This window comes from Oenanthe melanoleuca, chromosome 21 (assembly GCF_029582105.1).
Source record: "Oenanthe melanoleuca isolate GR-GAL-2019-014 chromosome 21, OMel1.0, whole genome shotgun sequence".
Taxonomy (NCBI): Eukaryota; Metazoa; Chordata; class Aves; order Passeriformes; family Muscicapidae; genus Oenanthe; species Oenanthe melanoleuca.
Window position 1 is genome coordinate 2,879,273 of NC_079354.1, and position 21,006 is coordinate 2,900,278.

Consider the following 21,006-nt stretch of genomic DNA (forward strand, 5'->3'; position numbering starts at 1 on the left):
CACCATTTAAAGAATTTCCTCTCTGCTAGATAGAGAAGAAGAGTTTTTGTTTGCAAGGGTACAAGGTACTCATTTCATGCAGTGCATTCAAATGAAATAAAACATTCTTTTGACAATTTAGCCCCTCAAAAACAACTGGGGAAAAAAAACCCACTGAAAATCTCACTGACTGTTTTGTAACAAGTTGAGAATCTGAGAGTGACCATAGATATTACTACCCATCTGTGGGTACAGGAATGCCTGGCCAGACTAGAAATAGCTGAAATATATGGAACATAAGGCACCAAGCATCATCACACAGTTGTCAATACAAGCATCCCCAGAAGGACTGAGCAGCCCTCAGACCACAGAATTTGCTTGATTCTGGAAAAACATGGACATTGTGTTACCAGGACAAGGAGGACTGAGGTGCAAACAGCACAGAGGTAGAACATGCTCTAAGTCCACATGCTGAGTACACTCTAAGAGTAACATATTAAGAGATTAAAACATTAGGATATTATTTTGATTAATTCAACAACATTTCTTTAAAAGCCTTTAAGAAAGCCTGTAATGCAGAACCGAAAGGTTTTTGCTCAGACTGTCATGATTGTTCAATAGATTATTTAGACAACTGCCAGGGTGTAACAACAAAGCAAATGAACAAAACCCCAACCTGTGCCTTTGTCAATTTATTTTTAAACAAAAATACAGTAAAGCAATTTTCCTTCTGCTCTATCAGGTCTATCAAGGTTTCAAAACAGAGCTGTCATGTGTGAGGTGTTTTGGTTTTGATTAAAGCTGATTAATTATTGACTCACTGAATAGGAGAAGAAGTCTTGTGTCAAAACGGTGTCAGCAAGACCAATAGAGCTAACAGCAGACAGACATGTGCTCCTTGTTAGAAGGCTTTCATAATCTCATCATACAAACAGCAGGTGTTTCATTGCCTTTGCTTGCCTTTAAAAGTTTCCTTTACTGGCACTGAAGTACTAAGTACCTTTAGGAATCTTTTATTCCTGATTGAAGGTTCTTTAGAAAGCACAGAAATTGCCTCCTCTGAGAATTCAAATATAATAAAGCATCAAGAATGCCAAAATACAATTTTCAGCTGGTATTCCAACTGTGGGAATTTATTTCAGGGTATTTTGACTGATGGCACAGACATCAGAAATAAGCACTCAGTAAAACTCTGCTGCTCTTACAGGAATATATGGTAAAACAAAGGCAAATCCCCACAGGCTGTGCTATAATAACACACTTCAGGGAAACATTTCTAGAACAAATAACCACAAGCACCCCTGGGCTGCCCCAGCTGTGCTGCCCCAGCTGTGCTGCAGAGCCCTGTGGAGAACAGCTAAGTTTAGAACAAGCTGAGCACTGGCCATGGGCATCTAGATTTGGCTTCTACACTCTACAGTCTAATATTTTAACTACTTATATCCTAAATTTGTGCTCTGAGGAAGGGAAAGGCTCCAAATCAGCCAATCTCAGCACAGAAAAGGTTCTAATGATCTCCCTATTTCACAAACCATGGCACAAATTGATGATGTGACTTCATCCCACACATCCTTACCTTCACAAGCCAATGTTGTGCAAATCAGCTGTCAGTGCTGCTGTGATTTAAATACCATGCTAATGAAACTAAAGAGTCATCCAGTTTTCAGACTGGAATTCCACTTTAAAAGCCAAGGCACAAAATGTTTGGGAGCTGTAAATTAGTGTAGAAAACGGAATTCTAGTAAGAAGAACACAAACCAGAAAAATTACTTCACCAAACAACTGCCACCAACTGTTACCAATCTCTCAGCAATACACAAGCATAAATAATGTCTCTACACTGAACTGCAAACAAGTGCAGTGAATATGAAACTCTGAGGGTTAATTACTAAAGAGCTTTCACCAGGAACAACAGTGGCTTCAATCTACAAACGTACCCTCAACTGTCTGGAGAGACCTTTGTGTACATTAAGGCTTGAACTGATTTTAAACACTGAGCAAATGTATTCTTACTTAAACAAAAATTAAAGCATGAATGTGTCAGTGCATTCCCCTATGTGAGTTTATAAAAAAATTTGGATTTGAGTATTTTTCTTCTCAGAGAAATGTACATATGCTTTGATGACAAATGCCAGTAGCCCCACATTACTAAAATTTAACACTGCAACAGGAATGTCCATCCAAAATGAAACCAAAAAGACCATCTTCAAATCAGGATCTCTCTGAATAATAATTCCTCCTTGTTAGTGAAGATTTCATGGTATTAATCACTTCCATATAGTTTGAATCCCATCTTTTGTAAGGGTCAAAGAAAGCATGCCAGTGTTGCCAATAATATCATTGGCAAAAGAAGGGTGGAGAAAATTGCATTACAATGCATTGCAACATTAATAAACATTTAATTTCTGCATATGAACTGAGCACTCAGTCTCCTGTGAAGACACCTTAGATGCACTTGAAAACAAGGCTTAACCTAGCATTGATTTTGTAGCATTCACTCCTATTGAAGTGAAATGGCATCTATTTATACAACTTTAGCAATTATAGGACTGTTTTTTATTTCTCCTGTTTTAGTACCAGCACTGTTTTGGGGGGTTGTATTACATGAATTTTTCAACTCAGAACTGCCAGCTGGAATTGAACAACCTCTAAAGCTTCTCTTTTTCCACTCCTTGCTGATTACAACCATTGTCATGGTAAGTTAAATTTCTTAACCTGGGAGTTTCATTTTTGCTTAGGTAGGATATTTGGGAACTGGAGGAAAAGGGAAAAAAAAAAAAGAAAAAAGCAATTCACACTCCTGAAGCCTGTAAGCATTGATATATGAACCCAAAACATGTTAAATCAATTAATAAAATTAATATGACTAATCTTAAAAGCTTCTTTAGATTTTTCAGACAAACTGCAGCCACTTTATGCTGAGAAACTGTTTCACATAAAAATTTAAAACAAATATCTTGATGTATCCTGTACATACTGAACTGCATGTACAAAGAATAATGCTATCTGTTCAGGAACAAGCCAACATTACTCCTCTTCTTCCAAATTCTTTTTTTGCAACAGGGAAAGATTTTGGAGAAGCTGGGGATCTGCAATGATTTAACCATACTGCGAGCAGCGCTCGATGGGATCCCACCATGGAGAGATTCCAAACTGCTTATCAAAGATCTCACAGTAGATGAGGTACCCTTGAGGATTTATCAGCCCAAACGCCCACCCACTGGCAAAAGAAGAGGAATTCTGTATTTTCATGGAGGCGCTGGCACATTTGGGAGCATTAGTAAGAAATGGGCAAGTTTTATTTTTCAAGTCAAATTCAAATCTTTACATTTTTGCCTTCAGGCATGTGTCAGTCAATGCCTGCCCTGTCTTTCCCAGTGTCATCAGTCTTTGCTCGGCACAAACTGGAAATTATTTGTGGAATGCACAGTCTCCTGTTAAAGGGAGTCACATCTCTGCTTCCAGTGAGGGAATGCTCCTCTACTGAGACTACCCTATCTTACATAAAACATACAATATGGGTCCAAGGAAGAATTTAAATAAATTTTTTAAAAATCTGTAAATAAATTCCCATTCATGCAAACAAGGAATCCAAATGAAGGAAAATATAAATAATGAAGGAGCAATTGGGGGAAGTTTGATTCTTGTGGTGGCATGGTACAGGATACTTGATTTCTTTTCCAGAAAGGAGGACAACCCTTGTATCAGCAGCTGGGAGTTCAGTTTCCTTCTGAGCAGCCAAGGCTCTGAGTGCATTCTCTGCAAGCCAAAGCCCCTAACATGGAAATCTGGACTTTGTTCCAGGGCTCAGGCAGTGCAATTTGTGGAGTTTGAATCCTTTACTGTTTCAAAGGGTAGGTCTGCACTATACTGGGCAGACTTGAGTTTTCCTGGCCCTGTGCAGAAATCACAACATAACTCCTGTGCCAAGGGTTCCCCTCTGCACTGGGGCACAGGTAACTCAGGTAACACAGGTAACTGCTGTACTCAGAGCACAGGAGTCTGGCTGGAGTGTCAGGCTCACATCTAGAGCTAGTCTGGGTGGCAGTGAGGACTCCAGGGATGGCAGGCACTCTGTAAGTGACAGGTGAATTCCTCTCATTGGAAGAAAAAGCCACGCCACAAGTTGCACAGTGAGTCCCTGTTCACATGGCATGGCTTGATGTAACAGCCATACCTGTACACAGAGAGTGGCACCTGACCTTTGGCTTCAATTCCTTTCAGTGGTTGATAACAGGAAAACAATCAACATGATGACAAACTTTCAGAAGGCCTTTGGGAATCTCCAGCCTAGGAAGCCTGAAGTCTGCAACCAGAAAATTAGCAGATACTACACTGAAGAGAATCAGTGGACAGATAACTATGTCTTACTCCTCAAATGGATGTCATATCCTAAAGTCATTGGATAGTTTGGGTGGAAGGGATGTTAAGTCTCATTCTCATTCCAAGTCCCCACCATGGGCAGGGACACCTTCCACCATTCCAGGCTGCTCCAAGCCCTGTCTTACCTGGCCTTGGACATTTCCAGGATGGGGCAGCCACTGCTGCTCTGGGCATCCTGTGGCAGGGCCTCACAATCCTCACAGGGAAGAAAGTCTTCCTAATATCTAATCTAAACCCACTCTTTATCAGTTTCATCAATTTTAGTTTTTAAGCCAGAAAATACATGAATAAAGGAGACTGAGTTGCTAAAACCCACTTTGATTTCCAGAAGTGTCTCCTAAAGAGGCTACACACCCATTACACATGAGGGAAGGTCTTTCATTTGGATTACAGCTGACTGAAAGACAGAAAAAAAGATGGGTTATGGGAAGCTCCGGTGAGATTCCCATAAGGAGATCTGTACTGGGAGCAGTGGTAATCGATTTTTTAAAACACAAAAAAGATGGTGCTCTGAGGTCATAAATGGACTGCTGAAAATCTGCAGAATGTCTTCATGACAGCAGAGGATCAGACAATAAAATGACAGGTGAAATGGCATACAGAGAAGTTAGATGAACAGAGCATTCTGACCTTATAAATGAAGCAGGAGCAGGAAGAAGATCTTGCAGAAAGGAGATCTTGCAATTATGGTAGGAAGTGGCATGAAAATGTTGACCTAGTGCACAGTAGCAGTCAAAAAGCAAATAAAATGCTACTAACTATTAGTAGGAAAGGAAAGACAAAACAGGAAACTTTTTTATGGCACTGTAATAAATCCATGGTGTATCTAAATATAGTAGAGTACTTATAGTTCTGTTTCCCACTCCTCAAAAAGGATAAAGCAGTACTGGAAAGACTTGGAGAAGCTGCCTAGGTGAGAAAAGTGCTTCTGTGCAGAGAATATGTGAAATATGACTAAAGACTGCAAGAGATGCATAAAGACAGATACACTAAGTGACTACAAAATATGAGAAGCAAGAGAAGTTAAACAGGGAAGGATTTATCCACCATTTCTTACAGTACAAGAGTCAATGTGGAAGCAGTAAATGCCAGCTACAAAAGGAGCAACTGGAAATGGCTCCTCACACCTTTATAAGCATGGAGAGAACCCCTCCTTGCACAAAGCTGCTATGGTTAAGGTTTAAATAATGGGATTAAGAAGTGGCTTGGGTAATTCACAGAAGAAATGCTAATCAAGAGCATTAGGTATAAAGACACCTTGTCTCAAAGGAGTGCCCTGAGCCTCAAATTCCTATATGCTCCTTATTGCTGTTTGTCCTCAGCTTACACTCTCCTTAGTTGCTGACCACCAGGTGAGAGGTGTAACACCCCAGGCAGATTTCTGAGTTTCCCCAGTATCACCATCCCTCCATGATTCTGTAATGCCCTGAGAGCCACTGGCCAACAGAAAATGTCTCACTGTGTAAAGACCACATTCCACAGCACGAGCTCCTCATCAGTCTCGTGTTGCAGTGCCTTCCACACAGCATATGTTCAGGGGTCTATATTTTAATTTCAAAAGGATATTTGATTTTAAAATCATCATTTCTGATAAACTTTCTCTCTAGGAGCCTTTGAAAGAGTATGTCGCTATATGGCCAAAAAATGCAACTCAGTGGTTGTGTCGGTTGGGTAAGTGCTATTTTGCCATAGAAGTATTTATGGGAATACAGCTCTCAGCTGAAACTCTTCTGAAAAATATGCTGAAAATATTTGCTGCTTTAGAGCACACCCCTGTTTTTCACTTAAACTTTCCATTTAATTTAGAAATGTGCTTACAAGCAACTTATTCTAATATGGCTGCAGCAAAATTAGTTTGGCCTTCTAACCTACACCAGTTAAACCCAAATATAATCTTTAAAATTAAGAAAAAAAAAGTCTGCACAACTACTATAACAACTGCAAATGACACAAACTGAATGTATATAACTCCACTGACAATAACCACAGTCTCTGACATTTCAGGTACCGTCTGGCTCCTGAACATCCCTACCCAGGGCAATATTTTGACTGTCTCAGTGCCACCTTATACTTCATGAGGAATTTAGAAGAATATCACGTGGATCCTGGTCTCATCATCATTAGTGGCGACAGCTGTGGAGCAAATTTTGCCACAGTTATTTGCCAAATACTGCTGAATGACAGAGATCTGCCGAAAGTCCGGGCTCAGGTCCTGCTTTACCCGGGGCTGCAGGGGCTGGACTTCCGCCTGCCCTCGTACCAGCAGAACGCCTTCGTGCCCATGCTGCCCCGCAGGCTGATCGTCTACTTCTGTTTTCGGTACCTCAACAGAAAACCCACTCTTTGGAAAGATGTTCTACAAAACTGCCATGTTCCTGAGAGTATGAGAGAGAAGTATAAAAAATGGGTAAGTGCTGACCTTATTCCTGATGAATTTAAGGTTAGAGGCTACACACCACCAAAACCTGCACCATATAAACCTGAAGTCCATGAAGCTGTCAAAGAAATTTTAGCAGCAACATTTTCCCCACTTTTAGCTGAAGATTCCATTATTTGCCAGCTCCCTGAGTCCTGCATTGTGACCTGTGAGTTTGATGTGTTGAGGGATGATGGTCTGTTATACAAGAAGAGACTAGAGGACAATGGTGTTCAAGTGAGCTGGTATCATTGCAAGAATGGCTTCCATGGAATTTTAGCCTTTTTTGGCTACGGGATTTTTTCCTTTTTATCTGGAAAAGAGATAATGGACAATGTTGTGAATTATATAAACAGTTTATAGAAGTATTTGTCAGATGAAAGTGCAAGTCATGCAGTATCTTTGAATAATTCATACTTGGCAAGGAATAGAAACAGTTTTGATTTATGGTTTGGATTTTGACTGCATTTTGTAGTTTCTGATTTCTGCTTCTATAGTGACTCTCAAACAAATGTTAAGATTATTTAAAGTGCCACCATTCTAGAAAATATTCTTATAAAACCACACCAATAAGACCGACAGGAAAAAGGCAAGGCACCCAGCACATCCTGTTTCACTAAAACTACAGAAATTCCAGTATCTCTGCATGGCTGGCACACACTGAAGGCAAGTGCCTGAAGATTCAGCCCAGAAATGCTGAAGACAACAACTGAGGTCTGCTTTGGGACAGAAGGTATTGATGGTATTAGATGGAGAACTCAGCTTCTATGAAGTCTTACAGCACACACTGAAATTGCAGCCATAAATTTAATTTCCAGGGTTAGTCTGTACAAAGGCTACACTGCTCCAGAAATAGGGAAGTCAAAAGGAAGGCTCCAGTCTGGAGCAGAAATTCTAAACCAGAACTAATGTGGGTTTGATTTTTGTTTGGGATCTGAGAAATGATGTTTCATTTTGGAACTTCATTCTCAAACTGGAATTCCTGAACTTCAGTGAGTGTGTGGATGTCAGAGAAGTGCAGACGTAAGACTTTTCCATAATTCTTTTTTTCTTTCAAGATTATCTCAAGGCTATCTGTTCTGCTGTTTTCAAAAAATTTCTGAAAATCATATAAAGAAGGCAGAGAAGCACAATTGTATTTATATTATCACTGTAATGCTATGGTGATTCTGTGATGCTTTCAACAACAAAAAATAAAAACTAGCACTGCAAATATTTCTGTTCTAAGAGTGAGAGTTACATTTGCTAAACACATACTGACTGATAAACCCAACTGAACCCGCCCTGTGGTGAAAAGAACAACCCAGCACAGGCAGGCAGAGACCACAATCCTGCTACTTCTCCCTGTCCCATCTGTGCTGGGGTCAGTCATTAACCCTCCAAACGACTGTATATGACCACATAAGGGTGAAAACTCAACACAAACTGAGGTCCACAAACAGTGCTGGATGGACTATTCTTTTTCAAATCTGGGCTTTTGCTGATTTGTGAGACAAGGTTCCCTTTTACTTTGGAATATTTTATGATGACCATGTGCCCTATTAAAAACATTCAACTTCTCACTAGAGAAACAATATGCAATTAATTTTTTATAAAGTTTTGTAACTAAAATGACATGGTACTTTCCCCCCATCACTTATAATTTGACTTTGCAATAACAAGAAAAGCAACAACATCAAACAAACAAAAAAAAAATCACCCCACATTGCTACTTAAGAAGGTTAGATTTTTACCTCTCTTCTTTCCCCATGAATTTGCAATTTAAATATTCTGACACCCTAGTTGTTGGAAGAGTTGCAGACTTAGTTTCACAATTAATTCATTTGCATCATTTCAAGAACACCTTCTCTACATTAGCACAATCCTACTCCTCAGCAAGAACAAGATAAAGCAGTTTGATTTGGAACTCTTTAACCACTGGTTATCTTAAGTCTGTTGCCCACAGAGCTACTGAAAGTTACCTGCAACAAGGTTACCTATCATGAATCTAAAGTCAGCCTCCTGTGGCTTTTTTCAAGCGTGTTCTTCTGCTGGGAGAAAACACACATACTAAAAGGAACCGAAATTTGGGTAATGACAGAATTTTCTGAGTGCACCTTTCCAAAGAGCACTGGTGACAATCCCTTTGGCCCTTCTGAGTGACAAATCACATGCAGGTTCTTAGTCCTGAGGAAAGATGGGTGCTTTACAGTGCCACAAACTCAAAGCACACCAACACCCTCGGTCCATTTTCCACCTCCCACTCATTTAACTCCTCTTACACAGCTCATTCATAACAATTTTCTCCCAGCTAAGCACTGGTTTCTTGCAAAAATTCCAAAATGCTGCTGGCATAGATCTGTTAATAAATCAAGGACTTTGACCAACTTATCTTTTGTGAGATAACAGGAATGGGGGGAAAGAAAGTGGGAGAGGGAAAGATACCTGCTAATGTATTTGTAAAATGGAGGAGAGAGGTTTTTACTGGAGCAAACAAAGAACAGGAAAATTAACAAAGAATCAGGAAGTAACAAGACAAATATATATTGGAAAGTCAAATCAAAGACAGATCACTGCAGTTCAGCAAAATGGCAGCTGTACTCACAGTGCTGGTGTTATTCTTAGCTGTTTTTCTTGCTGGATTTATATTGCTGGTCATAGGTGCAATTAATTTTGATTTTTCCAACTCAGAAATTCCTCCTGGTGTGAATCAGCCTGCAAAGCTTCGAATCATTCATGTAATTTTAATATGCACAGCTGTGGTGGTAAGTGAACCTGGTGAGATTTTTGGGGGGAGAGTAGTGAATCTGTAGATTTTAAACTTATTCCTGTGCTAGAACCCTGCATGGAATTATGTTCCAGAGAGGAGAGCAGGGCTTTGCTGTCATGCTGGTTGTTTTATTGAGCTGAGTGTTGCTAAAGAAACTTCTGCCAGACTTTTGACACTACACTGCTCTAGCCCAGTCCTGCCTAACTCTCTCTCAGGCAGTTCTTAAATGCTGCCTTAACACAAATGTGTGAAAGTCTGAGTGTGCTTCTGCCCTGGCTAAGCTGACCTAACAATGATTTGATTTATAATGTTAATCCATGTTGGATCATTTGTATTTCCACTCTTGGTTCAGACTATACCAGATGTCTCTGGGCCGTGCTTTCAAGCTTTCCTTGAGCATGGGGATGAGAATTCTGTATTTATTTTGAATATAAAGTGAGAAGCTGAACATTTCAGAACTGGCCTTGGGAAAGGAGAGTTTCTGTCACATAAGTGACAAAATGAGGGAACGTTGCCCATGAAGAACTGAAGGAATTCTTCTGCCCAAAGCACATTTATGTAACTCCTGCAGCAACTAAGAAGGATTTTCTAATGGGAGTGAGAGGCTCTGGCCAGCCCAGCTTCTCCAGGTGAAGCAGCTTGTAAACGTGTGGGAAGGTAATCAGCCCCCAAGAGCAGCACTCAGCATCTGGTGAGCTCTGCTAACAGAGGAGCTCACTGAATCACAGGTATTTCTATGTAATGATAGGTGTAGAGATGTTCTGATGAGACATGGCATTAGATAGGAGATAACAGACATTGTCCATATATTTATTAAATTAATTTAATGGAATATCTGCAAAGAGATACAAGCTATTTAAAATGTAAAAAGGAAAACAAAGAGAAAAAATTCTCTGTCAGAAATATTCTAGATTATGGTCAACCACAGTAAAGAATTCTAGATATATATTCTCATACTTTGGCTGCAGAGAAGTTGTAATTAGAAAGAGATTACACCACTTAATCATCTGGAAAAGCCAGTTCTCTTCTAATCATCAATCCACTGCCCACCATAAACCAGCCTTGCATGCTGCAATGCAAACAACACAGGATGAAAGAAAACAAACAAGCTGAATGTAGAAATTAAAATATTCTTGGTATTGTTTCATTCCTGCTTGGAAAATAGCAAATACAAAAGAATAAATTTGAATCCTGTTTGTATACAACTGGAGACACTAAGACTAGGTTCTGTAAAAAATTGAAATCAGTATATTGCAAATGTGTTAGTTTCTTCAAGAAATCTTTCCTCAAGATCAGGCATGGAGAATATTATAAATATCTGTAATCACTGAAAAAAAGGCCTTTTGTAGATAAATATATTGAGAGTCAGGACACTACTGACAATCCATGCAGATGTGGCTGTCTAGTAAGAAATATTTGTAACAGAATCTTGAGTATTATGAACTTGATCCAAATATTCCTAAGTATTGAACTGCTGACTGGCATGGCTGCACAATGCATTTCAAAACAGAGGCTACACCTTTTATTTATGCACAGTTATGCTGGAGCACTAGCTCTGATTTGTATTCATTTTCTGGTGTTTGGCATGAATATCCCTATGGCACAGAAAATGAACTGAAGTTCATTCCTACTAAATATGTCAGGACCTTGTCAGTGCATGGCACACATCAGCAGATAGGTCATAAAGCAATTATCAAACATATTCTCAGCTTAATCAACTCTACTGTGGGCAAGTGTCTGGACCATGAGAATCGGCACCAGAATGATCATCTTTCACTGTGTTTTCACATCCTCTGAGGGGGGAGGATAGAACAACCAGTGAAAACCAAACTTGCTTTCAATGTTAGGTAAAGGACCTGCTGAGGAAGCAGAGGGATCTCTTTCACCAGTCTGTTAATGCTGCATTGTTCAGGGTCTGTTCTTTGGTCCATGTAACTCTCTCACAACCTCTCCTGATGCTGCTGTCACTTGTTGTCTCCAATACCTGTGCAACTACTCTCTTAGTTGATTACTGCCCTAAAAATACATGACTTAGGCACCATGAGTTTACTGTCCACACAGTTCCTTTCTGGAAAATACAAGATCTCTCAAGTGAGCTCTCTGCTCTCTTTGCCTTTGAACAGGGAAGGATTTTGGAAAACATTGGAATCTGCACTCAGGTGAGCTTTGTGAGGTACATGCAAGGAAGAAGGACTCTGGGGAAGGACCCAAAGCTCTTCATCAAGGATCTATGGTTTGAGAAAGTGCCTGTAAGGATTTACCAGCCTAAGGCTCCATCTGCCAGCCAAAGGAGAGGAGTTATGTTTTTTCATGGAGGAGGATGGGTATTTGGAAGTCTTGGTAAGATATCTAACAGAAATAGTTCAATTAAAGAAATACACACTTCATAAATAGTAAAGTTGGTTGTTTCTCGATCTGTAGCAGTTGCAAACTTTGAGTTCAGTCTTGTTATTCTTGCTGCCAGAAGAAGGCATCTGCTGGGGATCAAGTGATTTTTCTTACAGGACAATGATATAAGCAGAAAATACTGAAATAGGAAGATGAGGGGGTGCAAAAGAATGGAAGAACTTCGTAGGAAGCAGCAGAGAAAAGTAGAGAGCATTTCCTTCTTGCAATACTTTTACTTCTCCAACAATAGCAGCTCTGGAGAGAAAATGCACCCCAATCTAAACCCAAACCTCACCAAATCTCTTTCAGAGACCCATGAAGAGCTGTGCCGCTTTCTTGCCCGAGAAAGTGAATCTGTGGTTGTATCTGTGGGGTGAGTTTTTGCTCATGCTGATTTTGAGAGATTATTTCCTATAGTGTAAATATCACCTCCTGTCCCTCCAGTCATAGCAAAAGTCTTCCTCAGAGAAATGTCTCTGTGGGACTTCTCAAGGATGTGATTTACAACTTCATTCTGCTCTTGCTTGGAGACACTGAAGACTGACTTGGGCTGTTTTCACTGTCTGATTACATCACAAATTACACTTTGGGATATCTAGTTGGAAAATGAAGTTTGGAATCAATATTTTCAAATTCCAAACTCAAAACTGATTGTAAACAGATAAGCTGTATGACCTCCTTAACACTTATTCAAGAAAAGCCTGCTTGATGCTTAGAGAAGCACAGTGTGAATGACAAGCTAATACATTATCAAAATAACTGGCATAATGGTTGGGATTATGAGGATATGTAACATAACTATGTGTAACAAAGATACAAACCAGAAGTATTGTTATTTGTGTACAACCCATGAAAAACTGAAGCAGAAAGTAACTAAATGATTGTCAATAAAACCTACATATAGTTGGTAGCTGAGTACTCCTGTGCTGTTAAAGACCTAAGAGACATCATAACAAAATGATCTGTACCACTCACATCTTATTGATGGTAATCCTACGGAGACAGTGAGAATTCTGCAGAAATCAGGGTATTCCTGGTTGCAGGAACCAGGACTTTAGCAACACATTTAAAACTCATATCTCCTTCTCCCACACTTGTGTGTGTGTCCCAGGTACCGTCTGGCCCCTGAGCACAAATACCCCGCTGCGTACCAAGACTGTCTGAGCGCCACCCTGCACTTCCTGCAGCACCTGCAGCACTACGGCGTGGATCCTGCCCGGGTCACTGTCTGTGGGGACAGTGCTGGGGGCAACCTGGCAGCTGCTGTCAGCCAGAGCCTGGCAGGCAGCTCAGAGCTGCCCAGACTGCGTGCTCAGATCCTCATCTACCCAGGCCTTCAGGCACTGGACTTCAATTTGCCATCCTACCAACAAAACCGGGGAGTCCCTCTGCTCTTCCGGGAGCGTGCTGCTTTCTACATGCTGCAGTATCTGAATGGAAATGCAACAAAACTGGAACAGGTCCTGGAAGGTTCCCATATTCCTGTAGATATTAAATTAAAGTATAGTAAGTGGTTGAGTCCAGACAACATCCCTGAGAAATTTAAGGTCAGAGGCTACAAACCACATGTGTTACTTGACTGTACAACAGAAGTTTTTGAGACATTTAAGGGATTCTGTGAGCCCAGCCTGTGCCCATTGTTTGCTGAAGACAAAATTATTCAGCAGCTGCCAGAATCTTTCATCCTGACCTGTGAGTACGACGTGCTGCGGGACGATGGCTTGTTGTACAAGAAGAGGCTGGAGGACAACGGGGTTCCAGTGACCTGGTACCACCTCGAGGATGGATTCCATGGAATCATAAACTCATTTAACAGTGACTGGTTCTCATTTCCAGCTGGGAAAAGGGGCCTTGAAAATATTGTGGATTTTCTAAGAAGCTTATAGCAAGGTTTTTCCTTGTTTCTGTAAGAACTGCCAAATTTCTGTGGTCTCTTATGCTTCTAAATTCCATATAAGAAGTTCATATAGGACAATTTGTTAATAGGCAATTATGTGATCACCATAAAAGACATTTAAAGAATAGTTTCTTTTAGTGCTGTTTGAAGTAGCCCATGCACAGTCTGCCTATTTTGATCATCTGTTTGGACTATACACTTGTCCAGTACAAGTGCTGCTCTCTTAGTACATATAAAAGATGCAGTAAAATTTTAAGCCAACCTCTGGTCTGACCTGTTTTATTCAATTACAGACGAAGATTTCATTCTTCCTAGAAGTGTGTATTTTGGCAAAGGAGAAAGACACTGATACTACAGTGTCTAATGCACAGTCTGTACTCTCTGCTACACATAGCACCTGAGTTTAAGACTCCCAGTCTCAAGTTGGCTAGGTAACCAGTATTTTACACTGAAAAAAAATGAAGTCATATTAGCTAACTTGACTTTTAGAACAGCAATTGTTCCCAACAGAAATACTCATTTGACAGCTTTGTTTAAATTACAATGGGGAAAATGCTTTAAGTGTTTTCTTTTGTTTATCAAACATATGGGTACACTGAAAAACTTGTTCTTGTGCTTAAACAGAATCCTAGAATCACAGAATAGTTTGGGTTGAAAGGAACATTAAAGCTCATCTCATTCCAATGCCCTGCCATGGGCAGGGACACCTGGTCTAGCCCAGGTTGCCTCAAGCCCCAAATAATCTAACAACAAAACAGGACTGATGCATTTGCTTTTGCAGAGCATGTTACTTACCTTTTGCCCCCACCCCTCCCTTGTTTCCATTTTCTTTTCTAAATGTCCTTGTTAAAGGTATTTCAAACGATGTAAATCACGCCCACAATGCAGGAAGTGAATGTTGTGGCTGCAGATCAGTTGCAAGGGATAATTTAATCTCCACATTCACTTGCTCTCTGTCATAGACTAGAATTTCATTCAGGATTCAAGTCAGTCTCTGTGCACTCACTGTGATCATCCACAATCCAGGAATTCTGTATTCAATACCAGACCCCTTATCAGTCCCACAATTACCATGAAGATAAACAGGAAATTAAACATATTGACTCTTCTCCAATGTGATAACTGCTGCCACATGGCACAACATTTCCAGGGGCTTTAAAGTGAGCAGCACCTGAGAGATCTCTTGCAACTGGGACTGCTCCAGCCCTTACTGTTACCTGAAGAAGCCAAATCACAGCTAGGTGTGAAGACACATCACCCCTGGATACAAGAAATGGCATTTTTTTATCTAGTGCCAGTGATACTGCTGGTGATTTTTGTTGCTTCATTCATATCAGCAATAATAAGAACAATTCAAACTGAGTACGCCAATTGCAGCATCCCTCCTGGAGTGAGCAATCCTGGAAAACTTCGACTTATTGTTGCTGTTTTGATTGTTGCATCTACTCTGGTGAGTAACTCTGCTGCTGCTTGTGCCAGAAACCTTGTTAGATGTTCATTTTCTTGTATGTGTAAATACCAGAATCCTGCCAGCTCCATCAGGGCTTGAATGATGGCTTTTCTCTTCTGGGGGCTGACTTGAGAGGATGGTTTTTGGAAAATAATTTCTGTTAGACCTCAGTCAGATTTCCCCTATTACATAAGGCTCAGGTCAACCACAAGAGCCCAAGCTTTATCAGCTGAGCTTCCCTAATTAAATTTAAAATTAATATTTATTAAAAGTGAGATTGCTTTGATTTCCACATTAGCTAAGCACACATGATGTTTTAAGGCCATTCCTGGGGCTTTCCAGTAAGATGGAAGGCTAGGTAATGGAAGTACCAGTAATGGGAGACTGGATGCTTTTTAAGAAGTAAAAAACCCCAGAAACCTTAGAGGGATGAGAGACACTTGGGAGCACTGGCAAGGCCTTCCTCACCAGCTGCCCCTTCACCAACTGCCCTTCACTCACCAGGAGCCCCCTCACCAACTGCCCCTCACCAGGTGCTGCTTTAATGAGTGTCCCTCACCAGCTGTCCTTCTCCAGGTGCCCTCTCACCACTTACCCCTCACCAATTGTCCTTCTCCTGGTGCCCCCTCACCATCTGCCCCTCACCAATTGCCCATCATCAGTTATCCCTCACCATTTGTCCTTCTCCTGGTGCCCCCTCACCATCTGCCCCTCACCAGGTGCCCCTCACTATTTGCCCTTCTCCTCGTTCCCTTCACCATTTGTCCATCACCAGTTACCCCTCACCAGTCACCTTCACCATTTGCCCTTTTCCTGGTGCCCCCTCACCATTTGCCCCTCACTATTTGCCCTTTTCCTTGTGCCCATCATCATTTGCCCATCACCAGTTACCCCTCACCAGTTATTCCTCACCATTTGCCCCTCACCATTTGCTCATCACCAGTTACCCCTCACCATTTGCCCCTCACCATTTGCCCTTCTCCTCGTTCCCGTCACCATTTGCCCATCACCAGTTACCCCTCACCAGTCACCCTTCACCATTTGCCCATCACCAGTCACCCCTCATCAGTTATCCCTCCCCATCTGCCCCTCACCATCTGCCTCCTCCTGGCGCCCCTCACCAGCCGCTCCTCGCGGCTCCCCCTCACCGCCTGCCCCCTCAGGACTGCCCACGCGCCGCCTCCCCTCAGCTCACCCCCGCTGTCCTCCCTCTTCCCAACAGGGCAGGATTTTAGAGAAGATGGAGCTGTGCAGCAGCCTGGCCGTCAGGCGCTTCGTGTTCTCGGGCTGGAGGCCGGGCCCGGCGCCGGGGGTGCGGCAGGAGGAGGCGCGGCTGGGGCGGGTGCCCGTGCGGCTGTACCGGCCCCGCGGCCGGCCCCGCTCCGCGCTGCTGCTGTTCCACGGCGGGGGCTGGATCTGCTGCGGCCTCGGTACGGCCGGCCCGGCACCGGCAGCGGGCCTTGGCTTAGGGCAGATACGGGAGGAAACTTTTCAACTGGGTTTCTTTTTCTCAACTGGTTTGGGGAAATATTTTTTTTTATTTAACGGGCAAAGCGCTTCCCAGCACGAAAATGAACAATACTAAACCTCTTGCCGCTCTGAAGAGATGACAAATTTAGATGAGGTTTTTTGGTGGGTCGCAGCCCGGCTCACTCAGTCTGTCCTCAGTCCCTCCGGCCTGGGAAATGCCACAGCCCAGGCCAGGCCTGGCGCGCCACAGCTGTGAGCTCCCGGTGGTTTTTTGGGTTTTCAGTCCACAGCAGGTTCGAACAATTTTAAGAAAAAGGGAGAGAAACTACAGTCCAGGGAGCTTCTTTGCCTCAGCTAGCTAGAAAAACTACAAGGAAAGGAGAGCTCTCTCCTGCTTTTTACTGCAGACAGCAGTCTGTGCTAAGGAAGTGGGGGAGCAAGCACAGTCTTTGATAACAAACACTGCACTTTTTCTTTCCCCTTTTACTCCTGGAACTAGTTTTAAATTCAATATTTATGATAGGGGATACAAGCACCATAAAGTCACTGGCTTTAGCCATGGCCACTGTGTGTGTGTGGCAGACAGACTTCCAGCCTCCGCATAGGTGCTGACACAAAACTTTTTCACCTGTTTATACACTTTTAGTGAACAAATTAATGCCCATTGCTTCTGAATTACTTAATTCTCTTTCATAAATTGATTTCTATCCTCTTTAGTATTTTTAGTGTATTTTTCCTCTGGTAGAGACTTTCCAACATGCATATGTTTAGTTGGCTGCTTTTTATATTCTGGTTTCTACAATATGTCCTTGTCATCCATAAATTCTGTCCTTCTTGTATCCAATTTCAACAATACATACCCTCTTCCAGGCCTTGTTCTTTGAGGCATATCAGGGTTAGTTTGGCAAAAGTTTTAGAAGTTTCCATTTTAAAACCTTAAGAAGTTTCAGTGAATTTCCCAGGTCAAGTCAACAATAAGTTGTTTACACAAGTCTGTGTAAAGAAAGTTAGCTACATGCTGCCTAAAAGTGATTTAAGACTAGCACACTACTTATCATTAATATACTGGTTATGACTAATTAAAAATCAATTAGAAATGTTATATAATTTCCAGCTGCTGGAAGGCTGGGCTTTCCCATCCAGCACTGCCAAGGGAGGTGGTGGGCAGGGGGAGAGGGGAGAGGGATGAGGGCAGCCAGACATTTGTGGGCAGCAAAATGTCCTTCGGTTTGTTTCAGATTCCCATGAAAGGATCTGCCAGTACATTGCCAAGGAAAGTGGTTCTCTGGTGGTGTCTGTGGGGTGAGTCTCAGCCAGCTGCTCCAGAGAAGCCTTTTTGCCTCTTGTTGCTTCTCAGCACTGCAGGGATGCACAGCTGGTGGGAAGGAGCTGCACTCCATGATCCCTACGGGTCCCTTCCAACTCAGCATTTTCTATGATTTTCCCACAGTCCTGGGTGTCCAGACAGAATTTCAAGGGGGCTGTTTTAATTTCTCTCCCTGCTCCATCAGCTAACAGTGCAGACACAGCCCATAGAAAGGTCCATGTGTCTCCCAGCATAGAGCTATGCAGAATACACAGAACCAAGAGAATTCCAATGTGTTGAGAAATGACTCAGAAACTGACTTGGAAGGTGACAATTCAGTGGTTGGTTTAAATAGGTATAATTACCTTGTGAACTTTCTAACAGCAAGAATCAAATGCTAGTAAGTAATAATAGTACTAATTCATACTACTAATGCTAGGGATACTGAAAAATAAAACTGTCCCAGTTATTTAAATAAAGAAAAAATAATTATAAAAATGAAATATCCTAAGTAAAGGTGAGGTGCAGATTGATTAAATTACCTGATGCACAAGCCAGATGCAGCCTACACCAGAAGAGAAAAATGAAATTACATCACTTAACTTGTGATCAGGGCTGCTCTCAGACAATCCCAACTATGCTATGTCCTTGCAAGCCCATCCTATGGCTATCACTTCTCTGTGATGACTCAGTGAACAAATACCTGTTTAGTAGATTAAAATACCTTCATGGGGGTTTTTTCTGAAGGAAAAATTACTCCAACACAGGAAAAACCAGGTGCTGTAGAAATTTTGTATTTAGACTCCTGATATTTCCTTCTGTTACTTTTGCCATCTGTGTGTGTGTCCCAGGTACCGTCTGGCCCCTGAGCACAAATACCCCGCTGCGTACCAAGACTGTCTGAGCGCCACCCTGCACTTCCTGCAGCACCTGCAGCACTACGGCGTGGATCCTGCCCGGGTCACTGTCTGTGGGGACAGTGCTGGGGGCAACCTGGCAGCTGCTGTCAGCCAGAGCCTGGCAGGCAGCTCAGAGCTGCCCAGACTGCGTGCTCAGATCCTCATCTACCCAGGCCTTCAGGCACTGGACTTCAATTTGCCATCCTACCAACAAAACCGGGGAGTCCCTCTGCTCTTCCGGGAGCGTGCTGTTTACTATTCTTTGCATTATGTCCAAGGGGACACATCAAATCTGGAAGAGGTCTTGGAGGGTGCTCATATTCCTCCAGACATGAGGCTGAAGTATAGCAAGTGGGTGAGTCCAGACAACATCCCCGAGGAATTTAAGGTCAGAGGCTACAAACCACATAAGCCCCGTGAATTCAAGCCTGAAGTTTTTGAGAAAGTGAAGAGAATCTGTGAGCCCACCCTGTGCCCATTGTTTGCTGAAGACAAAATTATTCAGCAGCTGCCAGAATCTTTCATCCTGACCTGTGAGTACGACGTGCTGCGGGACGATGGCTTGTTGTACAAGAAGAGGCTGGAGGACAACGGGGTTCCAGTGACCTGGTACCACCTCGAGGATGGATTCCATGGAATTGTAAACCTGTTTGATTATCATGGTTTGTCATTTCCATCTGGGAAAAGGGGATTGGACAGGATTGTTGCATTTATAAAAGGCCTGTAAAAAGAACTCTTCCTCAGTATGCTTTTCCCACTAATCTCTCTGCTTAGGGTCTCACACCTCAGGCAGTGCAGGTCAGCAAGAATGTGACACCTTTTGATGTGTAAAATACTAATTCTGATGTCCATGAACTTCAAAGTAACACACATTTTTTCCTTGTGAGACTCCTGACAATTCAATCTTTACAATTTTTGTGTGCTATGTTTTTTGGGTTTTTTTTTCAACAATTGGCATCTGATTGGTTCCTTGTCATTAATTACTAAATTATTTACTTCTATATAAATAATCTATGTAGAATGATTTGGATTAAATATTGTTCACTACATTTGTGATGTTTCTTTGATAAGCTCCAAAGCATGGCTTAATTTAGCTTAGAAATATAAGCTAGGTAGATAGTGAGATGAAGGGAAAACACTGGAGAAACAGGCAAAGATCAAGAACTCAGTGAGGAGACTGAGATTCCATGGCTGCAAAAGCAGCAGTGCAAGGCCAGAGTTGATGGAGGACTCCTAGCTGGAGGCAAGTAAGGGCTGCTCTGATTTTGAATAATTGTAGCTCTAAAAATTCCTTTTTAATTTTGGAAAGTCTCCACTATGCCTACTGAGGGCAGAATATAGTGTTGAGAAGAAATGCTGATGTCAGGTTTTAGAAAGGCAGAAAGGATCAGTGAAGTGGGCTCTTGGTCTGTGTAGAGCTTAAAGAAGGATCATGAAGCAAAATGTTTTCCTGTTCTTCCAAAGGGTGTCCCCCAGTATGAACTTTTGCAGAATCCATGCTGTGATTCTGTGCTAGAATCTGCCAATTTGTGCTTTCTCCATGGCTTGAGTTTTACTTACAGAATGAGACAGTGTTTTCCCCGGCATGATGCTTCATTACACCCTGCTGATGAAAGCAAGGAAGAACAGCAGTGAGCACACTCAGAACAGCCAGACTGAGGACATGGAAATCCCAGAATTGCTGGGGTTGGGAGTGATCTCTGGAGATCATCCAGTGCAATCCCCCGCCAAGGCAGGGTCACCTGGAGCAGGTGTAGCAGGAACACATCCAGCTGTGCTTGGAGTGTCTCCAGAGAGGGAACCTCCACACCCTCCGTGGGCACTGTCCCAGTGCTCTGTCACCTCAATGCAAAGAAATTCTTCTGCATGTTGAGGTGAAACTTGCTCTTTAGTTTATGCCCATTGCTCCTCTCTCTAAGGAAATCCCCAGGAAAAAAAAGTGGGGGAAAATCCTATAGGGCTGATGTTATAAATGAGAAACAAAAGTCTCGATATTTAGCAAAATTTAGATTGCTTTATTTTATATAGACAGAGCAAGCAGCGCTGGGGAGGCAGAGAGGTCACTGCCC

General features: G+C 42.1%; 3 protein-coding genes across 3 annotated transcripts; all 3 read left to right on the plus strand.

The window, feature by feature from the left end:
- Positions 1-2,492: 2,492 nt before the first annotated feature.
- LOC130261554 (arylacetamide deacetylase-like 4) lies at positions 2,493-7,141 on the plus strand. Its single transcript, XM_056507885.1, has 4 exons — positions 2,493-2,675; positions 3,043-3,259; positions 5,970-6,033; positions 6,367-7,141. The coding sequence occupies exons 1-4, from the start codon at positions 2,493-2,495 to the stop codon at positions 7,139-7,141; spliced, it is 1,239 nt and encodes a 412-aa protein (XP_056363860.1).
- A 2,204-nt stretch (positions 7,142-9,345) lies between these two features.
- LOC130261556 (arylacetamide deacetylase-like 4) lies at positions 9,346-13,801 on the plus strand. Its single transcript, XM_056507888.1, has 4 exons — positions 9,346-9,522; positions 11,651-11,867; positions 12,225-12,288; positions 13,027-13,801. Exons 1-4 carry the CDS (start codon positions 9,346-9,348, stop codon positions 13,799-13,801), a joined length of 1,233 nt encoding a protein of 410 aa, XP_056363863.1.
- Positions 13,802-16,490: 2,689 nt separating this feature from the next.
- LOC130261558 (arylacetamide deacetylase-like 4) lies at positions 16,491-19,985 on the plus strand (the record flags this gene model as incomplete). Its single annotated transcript, XM_056507891.1, has 3 exons — positions 16,491-16,692; positions 17,971-18,034; positions 18,890-19,985. Coding segments are annotated over 3 exons (1,041 nt in total), but the record flags the coding sequence as incomplete, so codon positions are not given.
- Positions 19,986-21,006: the final 1,021 nt, after the last annotated feature.